The sequence below is a fragment of the Etheostoma cragini genome, chromosome 11 (genome assembly GCF_013103735.1).
Source record: "Etheostoma cragini isolate CJK2018 chromosome 11, CSU_Ecrag_1.0, whole genome shotgun sequence".
In the NCBI taxonomy this organism is placed as follows: Eukaryota; Metazoa; Chordata; class Actinopteri; order Perciformes; family Percidae; genus Etheostoma; species Etheostoma cragini.
The window spans coordinates 6,421,180-6,433,380 of record NC_048417.1 but is presented as its reverse complement, the minus strand read 5'-3'; the positions used below and the strand labels follow the sequence as shown (position 1 = coordinate 6,433,380).

The following is a 12,201-nucleotide window of genomic DNA, read 5'->3' as shown; positions in this document are numbered from 1 at the left end:
GAGATTAGGGGAGAAGAGCAACAGAGGAGGTGGTGACCGGGAAAAGAAGTAAAATGGAGGCAACAAGAAAAGCAAGAGGGATATAGAGAGAGGGGGGAACAGAAAAAAAGACAACCATGAAAAAACGGGAGAAGAGAGATGGAGGGAAAGATGTGAAAGATGGAGTAAATGATCGGAGTAATTAAGTAAGTAAGTAAGTAAGATCGGAGAGACAAAGGAAGAAAGTGAGGAAGGTTAAAAAAAGGAAAGGATGAATAAGAGAGGAAAACAGAGGAAATACACATTATCTTTTGCTCCTTGATTGTCTTTTTGGTTCAGTTGCTGGTGATAATACGTATGTTACCAGCAAAATTATTTTCTGGTAACTATCAGGAAAACATTTAAGGCAGGTGTTTTGAAAGGTCTCCTTTGAATAGCTGATATAATCATATATTTACATTTCCTTCCAAAAAAAGTGCCAGATCAACCTACCAGTCTAAAGAGAGCACGCAGAGATAGCAGTAATGAGGATAATAATGATGGCTTGAAAGTAAGAAACACCATAGAAATAAAATAAAAATAATCTCATCTTCAGTTTGTTACTTTTAATAGTTTTAGAGCTTTCATGGCAATGTTATTCATTCTATCAGTACATGTCTGCGTCTGTGTCCCTCCTCACCCGTCCTGTCGTAGGACTCGTGGCAGGTGTGTGCGATCTCAGCTCCCAGCTGCAGGTAGTGTCCGGCCTTGTCGTCGGGCGAGCCATCAGCACCCAACGCAAACATGCCGCCGGCGAAGCAAGCCAGGTGGCCCATCTTCCTCTCTAGGTGGCCATTCTTCCACTCACCAATGAATGTCAGACCGCCGTTGGATTTGCGTATTAGGTGCCGCTCGATGGCCTGGATGGGGGCAGTTTTTGTGTGTGTGTATGTGCGTGTGTGTGCGTGTGTGGTAAATTAGAATGTATTTGTGGAAGTTTGTGAGAAGATTTGGCCCAAGAAAACAGGGGATAATGCAGAATGTTTTTAGTGAGAGTTTACACATGGAATTTTGAGTTTGTGTGAGAGTATTTGTATGCAGGTAGTGATTGAATGAGTACATTAGGAAGAGCGAAAGGTGTGTGTTTGGGTGAAAATAAAGAGATAAGGTCAGAAAAGGGGGAATGACAGTATTTATTGTGGATGAAGGCGTGCGTGTGAATGTATTAATGGGGATAAGTTGTGTGAATCAGACATTGAAATTGAGCGCATGTGTGTGAGGGTGGGGAGGAAGAAGAAAACAGAAGTTGTAATATACTACCTGGTTCTGGTATTACGACTTTTATTTCTTTTTGTTGTTTAATAAAAGTGTAAAACAACAAAAACAAAAAACTATACATTCACTGAATTGAAATGTCATACGAAATGTCATAAGAAAATGTGTTTAACATTTTTCTTTTTAAATTCTTCATGTGGGATGAAACCGCCTGAAATATAATCAAATTAAGAGTTGTCTTTACTGTAATGGTGAAGCTTTCTCTGCAGCAGTGTTTTAATGTATTATGTTTATACTGTGCAAGAATAAATGGCTGCAAATGTCTTCCAATGAAGGGAAAAAAACTAAGCAAAAGAAAGAATAGAGTTTTTTTTTAAATATATAAATCCATTTGGTTTTCCTCAGATTATGTGCACTGGGATTGTCCATTTTGGTTCAGCAGCTAGCATATGTGTAAAGAACTGAACACTATGTAATTGTATTGCACTGTACCTCAATGGCGTCATCATAGGTCTTGCGGGCTTCTGTATCGGTCTTGTCTGACATAAGCCATGCCTTCAGCAGGTACTCATAAAAACTGTCCCCAAGTCCTCCAACTGAGGTGTGGTCTGGAAAAAAGGGAGGGAAAAGAAAAAGGATTAAAAAGTGCATGGTGGAGGGACACAAGAGAGAATTTTGCCATTTGCACGTAAGTAATTAGCAAAAGATTGATATACAGATTTTTCTTCTCTGCACCCACAGTATATTGGCGGCATGTTTCCACTCATTCACATTTTTGTTTACCGTTTCCCTGATGTGCTCACATTTCAATGTCCCCAAACGTCCTCGTAAAAGTTTACACAGCTTTCAAGGCTGTCCTAATTTGCAGGACACCACATAGAAAGGATGGGACCCAGCCAGCAGTCATTCTGACCAGACTATGATAATAATTTATTTTCTCCAGAGCAAGTTTGGAGTCCACTTAATCTTGTTTTTAACGGCCATTTCAGGGCCATTTCACTGACCTATGAAATTATTTTGACCAACTTTTGAGTTTGATTATACATTACTTTGGTTTTATGAATGACAAATAATTTACAAAAGTAAAAATATTTTTTTTTGGTTGTTCAAAAATACTTTAAACTGAACAAATTAAGTAAATGAGTGGTCAAATTCAACTGTATGTTTGCCGCTATTATAAAGCCTGTGGCCCCAAGGTCTTTAATTGGGAGGAGGGGGATTCTCCCCGGACAAAACAAATGTCGTCCAAGAGGGGTAGCCACTATGTAGAATGAAAAATATGACCAGTTGGTTAATGTTATAAGATTGGGAGTTGACTGGGCTATTGGGCTTGAGCTGTGTTGCAATGATAGGAAGATTTACGCCATATGAGTACATACAAAATGAGAATGAGTACCTCAGTAGATTGGCATTCATCATGTCTTTTACACAGGACCGTTCTTCAACCTGCATCTATGTCGTTGGTGACATGACTGCTGATGTAACTGATGCCAACTCTTTAATAATCATTTAATGCAGTTTTGTACGGACGGTGGATTGATTTTATCTAGCAAGGTACTATTGCCAAATGATAGTTATATTTATATCAGTGAGGCCTGGCACTCTACTTCCTGGCTAGGCCACTGCCTTTGTACAGTGGAAGCCCATGACTCCATCAATATAATGAAGATCGATTATGATCTGGCTACTACGGACCATATACCCTTTCTTATGTGGGTGTTGAACACAGACCATTTACCGGTGTTGTTGCCTGTGGATAATGGCATTGATGTAGGGAAAATAAGTTAGTCAAAATTGTCTAAGAAAGATGTTAATAAATATGTCAATCATTCTGATGCATTGCTGGGTAATATTAAGGTCCCACAAGATGCCTTATTGTGTTGGGATATGAACTATAAGAATGTACAACACTTTAAGGATTTATGTACCCGTTATGAAGGTTTTGTGGAGTCTCTCAGTATCTTGAGCAGGCTTCTATTTAGTATATATAGGACAAAATTGTGCAATGCTAAGCCAGGTTGGAAGGATCATCTAAAAAAGCTCCATACAGAGGCCCGAAATGCTTTTAAAAAATGGGCCAAGTCAGGCAAAAGTGAGATTACATATTTGGGCCATATTATTGCAAATGACTTTTCTGATGATAAGGATATCTGTAGGCGGCATCGGAAGCTGTTTGCTCAAGCAAACATGCTGTGGCTGTGACATTTAGCATGTGCTCTGTACCTGTGAAAATCTCACTCTTTTAAGCGTATTGTACACTTTTGTATACTGCCTACCTGTGGTGTCGTTATAAGCAACGCAGGATTAGAAAACTTATAGTGGTTTATAATGACAGCATGAGGCTGTTGATGAAAGCTCCAAGAAGCTCCAGTGCAAGCCATATGTTTGTCAGCGTTGGGGTAGCTACCTGCTCTGCTATTTTATGGAATATGATGTTTAGATTTATATGTAGGGCATCTGAGTCAGAAAATGACTTAATCACTGTTTTGGCTAACCCTGTATGCAGTTCTGTCAGATTTTCTTCCAGACTGTGGAACCACTGGCGAACATTTCTGTATATTAGTCACTAAACATTGTGGAAGGCGTTATATTTTTGTTTATATATATATATATATATATATATATATATATATATATATATATACACACACACACACACACACACACACACACACACACACACACACATTTTTGTGTGTGTTTTTGTGTTTTTATTGTAATAGGGATTCCCCAGGTTCTGAAATAAAGTTTATAACATTAAATAGATGTAGTGTAGTAAAGAGTACAATATTCCCTCTGAAATGTAGTGGAGTAAAAGTACAGTTTTTGTAGCTTCAAACGGTACTTAAGTACAGAACTGGAGTAAATGCTTAAGTAAGGTAAAGTGCTTCGTTACTTTACCCCAAAACGTTTTGATCTTAAAAGTCTAGTTGGAAAAAAAATCAAGGGTGGAAACATTGACTTTGCTCCGATTTCACTGGCAGATGCTGTAATATTCCTCATCCTCTACGTGCAACTATCTTTTCAGCTCTATGTAATCATATTTGATATCTGATGCAGATGCTTTGTGTCTCTTCTAAAGAGATTATTTCCTGTATGTGATTAACATGCCCACAAGTAAATGGAGGGATACGCAAATACGGATGAGAAAGATGGAGAAGCAATGAATTATTCATCTTTTGACACAGAAAGTGTACAGGGCAGAGTGCACTGATGTGTGTGTGTGTGTGAATGTCCAAGTGGGTACCAGAGATTGTATATTTACACAGAAAACACAGATTTACTCACATTTGAAACAGTTCATTAATATAGGAGTTAAAATCATCTTGAGTCTGTTACTGTATGTAAATAAGTCAACTTCTGTGAGCAAATCAATGAGACCCTAGTACAATTTTGATGGCATTATAAAGTCTGTTATTTAAATTCTGCACGTTTTATGCACAGTGCTCATGCAGCATCAGACGCACTAAAGCGCTCACAATAACACAGACTTTCTCTGGGGTGTTATTTGGCAGTAAACACAGATGCCCATGTGGGAGATGAAATGTAGCATAAAGAAACTGTAATTTAAATAATCCCCCTACACTGTCTACACTATTTTATCCTGGGTGAAAAATAACCAGCAGTACTGAGAAGATGAATGCTGGTATATTTTGTATTCATGTTGAGTATTTCTGCTCTGCCAGCATCTGGTGGGTCACTAGCCCTCTTGTGATGGCTCTGTTACATGCCAAATTTTCATTCTTGGTTGGTGACACACTGAAAGTGGCATTTTTGTGTCTGCCAGCTGTAATTAAAAAAATCCTGTTGTATCCTGCTTACAACAGCATTGCACCTCTATCACCTTGGCTGTTTGCGTAGTTTAATAATCTTTGAGAAGATATTGAATGTTCTTGAAGAAAACCTCTGTCTACAGTTTTTTGGTCCCAAATCATAGCATATGTCAAACTTAATGTTCTTTAGGGTTAAGACAGAAAAGGGAATGCTTCCACAAAGATGATGGAGAAGTGATTCTTACTGACTGTTGCGCCTCGCATTAAGGATTCAGTCCTGGTAGCAGAACAGTGGACCAGCACTTTGCAAGCAGGCACAAGTGGCTGAAATGATTTTACTTCAGAGCATCTTGGCTCCCCTTTAGGTTAATGGTGAGGATCTCAGAAATCCCAGAGAGATCTAAACCATTGGTACTTAGTTGGGTTGGGTATCGGTACTTGATACTTTTAAGGCATAGACGAAAATAACATAGTACCGTAACCTCTCCCGCCAAACTATCCAGAACCTGCAGTCAACCTTTTTTTTACCCAGAGTAAAAAATAAAGATATTTATATAGTTTGCTCGCAGCCAATCTTGAGATGTGGTTGGTAAAAAAAGACATCTGTGCTACTTTTTTTTAGCCTGCTGCCACTAATAAGCGGCAGAAAATGAATGGATGGAGGGATGGATGCACTGTGCTAAATGCCATTATTATCATTTCTAGTATGGTTGTCTTCCAAGCAGAGATGGGAATTACCACCAGCCCTAAGCCACATGTAGCTATAATTTTTTTAAAGCTTATTTATACCAAATGTTGATTTGGCTGATAACATAATGAACTTGGCTGGACAAACTTTAGGAATTACTAGCTACTGTAGACAGTAGATGCACAAAAGTTTAAAAAGTTAACTTGTTTTTCTAGGGGGAAGCACTTTTATTTGAAGAGAGAGATCATTTTATCAATCATTCAATCGTTCATGCAAAGAATTATTCATTAGCAGGAGAGAGAGAGAGAGACACAGAGAGAGAGAGAGAGAGACAGATAAAGAGTAAGAGTGACAGTAAATCCCTTATAATACAGTAGAAATTACTTTACTTAACATAGCTGCAATGAATTAAGAGTTTTAACCATAGCGATCTTGAAATGTGAAACTTCCATCCAACCGGATGACCGTACCAGGGAACAATAAGGTCAAGTCAAAATTAAAAAGGTCAGGTCAAGTAAAAACTGAACTGTTTTTTTGTCACAGTTGCGTTTATTGTACAATGTCACAAAATGGTGATTGATGGTGGTTTTTGGTTTTCCGAGGCTCATCCTCTTTTGTTAGGGTTTGTCTCACAAATTACTGTCCTTTGTTTAGTGGTTGACTTGGTTTTAATTATTATTATCTTATTACTATGATAATATTATTCAATATAAATACTTTAGTATAGTAAAGTTTTTCAGACCTTTAACAATGCCAATACAAGCAGCAATTGTCCTGCGTTTTACAGGCACAAGTTTGGGCACTTGAGAGATAATTGATGGTTGATACATGGGACATTTTCTGACAACGTGCTGCTCGCTGCCACACTGTCTGAAAGCTTTTGTGAGAGGTACTTTTACATTTAAGCCTGTAAATAACCAGACTCTCATCTAATGGAGAGGCTCTGAATAATTTCTTGCCGTGCTCCTCTTGCATTGTCTCCCTATTCTCTTATAAGTCTCTCATAAGTCTGTATTGTGTTTGCCAATCTCTTTTTAGTCTTTGCTTTTTAAAATAACACATTTGAAAACACATCTAAGGCAATGGCACATAAAACGAAAAAACACTGAACCCTGTTATATCCCAGGGATCACTACACAAATTGAAATCACAGCATCCGAAGAGAATCAAGATAATGCACCATCCACAGTTTCACTGGACCCTTCACATCAGACAGTTTTGGAATGTAAAGAGAATAATAAGAAGGCATTGCAGATTGCGCAGAGATTAAAATACAAATTGGAGCAGGAAGTGCTTATTCAAGTTCTGTCAGATCTTTTTGTGTATTTTTCCCTTGTCCTTCTTCCTTTCTGTTTCACAATCACCTCCAACGCTCTTTCAACTGAGCAACCATCCACACACATTCCCTCAACTCCTCTCCATCAATATTCTGCCAATAAAAGGATCTGGGTCATGCAGGGAGCAATCAAGGCAGGGTCTTTTGAGAAGGCACCATCAAACACACATTAAAACTGCAGACACATGTACACAAGCGGACATCTTCACAAAGCTCCAAAAAAACAGTATGGTTTAAAACACATGTGAAGGGCACAGCCTGCTAGAGTATTACTAATACCTTGAGTGCAGGTATCAGTGTGAAAGTTCAAGTCATTTCTATGTAGCACCCAGCCCGTTGAATCACACAATGGCGAAAGGTTAAAGGATCGGTAGGATTGAGGTTGATTAGATTTAAAGATCCTGAGGTTGAGCTTGTTTGTTTGATGTGCGGTGTACATGTGTGTTATCATTGCATGTTTTGTTATGTTGTTGATATTGTGGGTCTTTGTCTTCTTGATGTTGGAAGTGTATTTTGAGAAATCTGAATTACCAACTATAATTTTCACGTGGCTGGACAGTAACAAAGTTGAAACTCTAAAACACTGGCAATTTCAGATTCTGTCAGCAATACTTATTTTTGCTACATTGAAATCCAGTGATGAAGACGTGTTTGACTGTGTGTGTCTGTGTGTGTGTGCTTGGGAGAAGGAGAGTAAGCAAAGAAGAGTGTCGAGGAGTAGGTTAAAAAGAATGAGTGGGTGGTGTGTGTAGGCAGATGAGTGTGTGGTAATAAGGCTGTCAGTCACAGAGGAGCTTAGCCTCTTTCCTCATTAGTTGGCTTAACTACTGTCTACACACCTACACCGCACACCTACACTCCACAGAAACGCACACCTACACTCCACAGAAACATAACCCCCCCCCACACACACGCACACACACACTGGTAACTATCAAGAAAACATCCAAAGCAGGTGTTTTGAAAGGTCTCCTCCGAATAGATGATATGATGATATGTTTACATTTCCTTCTAAAAAAAAAGTGCCTGATCAACCTACCAAAAAAAATAGAATTCCTAGATGCAGTTAATTTTTTGTAGGTAATTTACAAAAATCACTGGACCTGCAAAACAAATAACTTTCAGATACTTCTTGTTTTTTTAAATAAATCAAATCACAATTAAAGTCTGGTTCTAAACACTAGTTCATTTTGAGGTTATAGGCGTGCATATACAGAGCATGCAGAGATAGCAATAATAATGGCTTAAAAGTAAGAAACACCATAGAATTTAAATGTAAAATAATGTAATTTTCAGGTTGTTACTTTTAATAGTTATTGTGCTTTCATGGCAGTGTTATTCATTCTAAAAGTGTGCGTGTTTGTGTCCCTCCTCCACCCAACACTTAGATACAATTCAAATGTTCAACACACAGAAAGCTTCATTACAAACACCTTCACACATCATTCGGTTACTGTGGTGAAAGATAATCATTTGCCTATTTCTTCTACTTTAAAATCCTGTTTGGACTTTTTAAGACAATGACAAAACCTCCAAAAAAGGTGGTTGTTTACCTGCTGCATCAGCTAATGCAGTAACACACACCACAGCCAGAGACAGTTTAATGTTGGTTGTTTGTGTTCATTTTGTGCCAGGATACCAGCGCAAATAAATCTAACAAAGTCCAGCCGTGTGGCTTCAATTTAGTCCTAAAAGCTCAGTCTAAATGAATTTAAATTGATTTGGCAGGTCCCTGCTTTACTCTGCAGCAGTTACAGGTGTTAAAAAAATATGCAGATAACAGCCATGTTCCGACAAGTTTTACATTATCTAAAAACAGACTTTAAATGTACTGCAATTTTCTGCCTTACTGACTCTGTGCATGATAATCATGGTATCATGTCGGCTCCGTGAGCAGCGATTGTATAGGATCTTTGCTGTTGCTTTATTGATGTGTGTAAAGTTGATTAAAAACATGCTTAACAAGATAAGCGGTATCAATCAACTTTTTATCACATGAAATTGTGGGAGGCAAAAATCCAGTGAAATGTAATCCCATCAACTCCATTCAACTTGTGCATGATTCATCATGAAGAAGGATGTGGCCGTCAGATCAGTACACAGAAAAAGTGACCAGAGTCACTTGGTTATATAGCACCGGAGAGCCAGGATCCATAATATAGTGATGTTTGTATTTCTAGGATTGAAGCCTCTTACCAAACCTCAAAACCTTAACTGTGACATGTAACATGTATACTTAGTCTATTTTTACATAAACAACATTAAAATCAAACTTTCATTACTATAAACAAGAAATTCAAATGTCATTTATTTTTCTGCCAAAACAGTGCTAACAATTTTTGGGGTGCAATACTGTATTTGTATGGGCAGAAACTCAATTTCTTTCACAATTTTTGTAACACAATTTAAGTTCCAGTTAGTTAACCAGCTGGGAAGCCGATGTTTGCCTTTGTTTAGCCGTGATTCAAATCACAACAAGTACAAGAGTACTGAGGATACAGGACAATTACTGCTATGAGTTTTGACAGTCTGGTCATTTGCTGTCACCAAAACTGGACCTACAGGACATTTTTAATAATGTGGGAACACTACAACACTTTCACTGTGTGGAACCTCTTGATGACTCACCATGTACAGAAAGTAGCATATACAGTTAGCATGCTAGCTTAACTACTCTGACATCTCTCCATTTTGTATGTATAGGTACTGAGCATGTGTGTGTGTAATTCAGGCCTGTGTGTAATGTGTTTAATAACAACAGAGTGTTAATAGTAACTTTTCCTCACAGGATTATTAAAGTATACATTGTTATAATTTTTATTACTTTTACTACTACTACTACTACTACTACTACTACTACTACTACATTATTCCATACAATGGGTCCTGTTGTAAAGGGACAGTGTGGACGGGTACCTTTTGTCATGAGTTATTTTGTACCCACCACTTTTTTTGAAAACCTCCAACTCAATTTAGTTGAAAATAAATAAAGTTCATTATACATATAATTCCATAACACAATTCTTGAACGACAGATGTCAACAAATCCACTAAACTCTCTTCCCCCACAGGGCAGACACAGCCGTTCTGCTGCTGCGCTGACTAAAAGCTTCTCTGTTCTCACAACACCGCTTGTTGGGACATTCTAACACTTAACGTAAAAAAGCTTAACATTGTTTAATGTACCTTAACAATGATCAATGATCACCAACTTTCTCATGGCTGTATCTTGTCATGAACACTTAAGTCTGTCAAAAACAACTAAACCAAAATCCAAGATACGATTATAGAATTTGTCTCACATTAACGTTTCCTCTTCATTGGCGCTTAAGGTGAGGAAAAGCTTAACGTGGTTTAATGTACCTAAACAATGGTCGATGATCACCAAATTTCTCTCTCTTATTGCTCCTCATAACCAGCTAAAAATGTGAAGCAGAAAATCTTAATGTCAGATAATGTCCATTATAATAGGACCTTGGGTTTTATTTTGAAGTGGTTTTTTTAGGTTTGGAGTGGCAGTGGTTATGAGGAGCAATATGAGAGATAAATTTGGTAATCATTGATCATTGTTTAGGTGCATTGAAGGTCCAATATTTAATACTGACAGGTACAGTTTAAAATAGTTAGCAGGGTTAGCATGTTGGCGTTAGCCAGGACCAGTCGGGATCACTTTACTGGCTGTGTCTCAGTTGTTTTTGCGAGTAACCATCTCGGGTACTCTAGCAATATAATTCAATGTGAAAATGCCCGTCCCTAGTAGCTGTGATAAATTAGCCTACAGTGACGTCATTAAGAGGCTAGGTACTGCGTTATGAAAGCCAGATTACCTAGTTTATTGTTTAGGGCTAATGCTCAATCAAAACAGTAAACATTACGCAGAATCACGGCACACACACACGGTCGACATCAAGAAATTTCCAATCAGGATGACATATTCTCTCTGTCTCTCACACTCACAGACACACACGCACACGCATGCACGCCAAGTCATGCAATTCGCCAGCCGACTATCCATCTGTTAATGCACTCATCCATCAATCAATCAATCTGCCATCCCTCCACCTTTCCTCCATTTATTTTCTCCTGCTTTTGGCCCAAAGTCTGTGCACTTACAAGTACATCAGTCTGTCTGCAAAGCCACCTATCCATCCATTAATGAGCCCTTCCATTTATCCATCCATCCATGATTGTTCTCCATTTGTTTTGTTGACAAGTAACACAAACAAAATAGAAGGTTCTTCTTGCTAGACCACAGCAGTTGTTAAAAAAAGTGTATTTTGAGAACGGTATCATCTTCTGGTAAGTGTTCTCCTGCTCTGTTCATAGCCTGTATGTGTATTGCCTATTTACCATTTACATGGGAGTGTTGTAAAATTGAATAGACTTATATATACACTATGGCTCTCACTTACGTGGAAACTCATTCTCCTGGAAAAATAAAAACAACACAATACATTACTATTCATACAGATTACAGGGAAAATGACAGCGCTCAGTTTAAAAATAATTCTACTAAGGAGAGTGCGCAGAGACAATGTGTATACGGAAATTCTGTGTTCCCTCTCTTCTCTTCCATCTTTGTCTACTTGTTTCAATTTGTTCTCATTAAAGACAATCCATTCTGCTACTTCTCTTTCCTTCACTTCATGTCGATTTCTCCTGTTTCTCTTCATATAGCAGCACTTCTGAGCACATGATCATTTGAGGCTCACAAGAAGATAAGATAAGCCTTTATTGTCTCCAATAGGAAAAATTTGTCCTGGGCATTCAAGAGAAACAAATGGCGACACGGCGACACAGTGACACACGCGCACGCACGCACGCACACACACACACACAGACACACACACACACACACACACACACACACACACACAGAGAGCATACAGCAGTTAACCTACACAAGACATAATCACAAATTATCTCATTCAACGCTTCAATGAACATCTTATAACCACACACAATCCCCCCCCACTTTCCTTCACATTCACAGAAAAACAGAAGAGAACCCACAGCACATCCTCCCCCTCGTACTTCACTTATTGTTGATAATGATTGCATGAATTTCCCATTAACTCATGCTGTAGTCAATAACTATGTATAATAACTATATCTATATAAAATAAATAATGACTATATATATATATATATATATATATATATATATATAT

At 38.1% G+C, this 12,201-nt stretch overlaps 1 protein-coding gene across 1 annotated transcript in view; it reads right to left on the bottom strand.

Moving 5' to 3' along the window:
• man1a2 (mannosidase, alpha, class 1A, member 2) overlaps positions 1-12,201 on the bottom strand; it is a 121,841-nt gene that overhangs the window by 10,887 nt on the left and 98,753 nt on the right. The window contains exons 10-11 of the mRNA XM_034884979.1: positions 1,726-1,841; positions 659-878 (exon numbers count right to left, since the gene is read on the bottom strand). Coding sequence (XP_034740870.1) covers positions 659-878; positions 1,726-1,841 — 336 coding nt within the window. The remainder of the gene's footprint in view (positions 1-658; positions 879-1,725; positions 1,842-12,201) is intronic.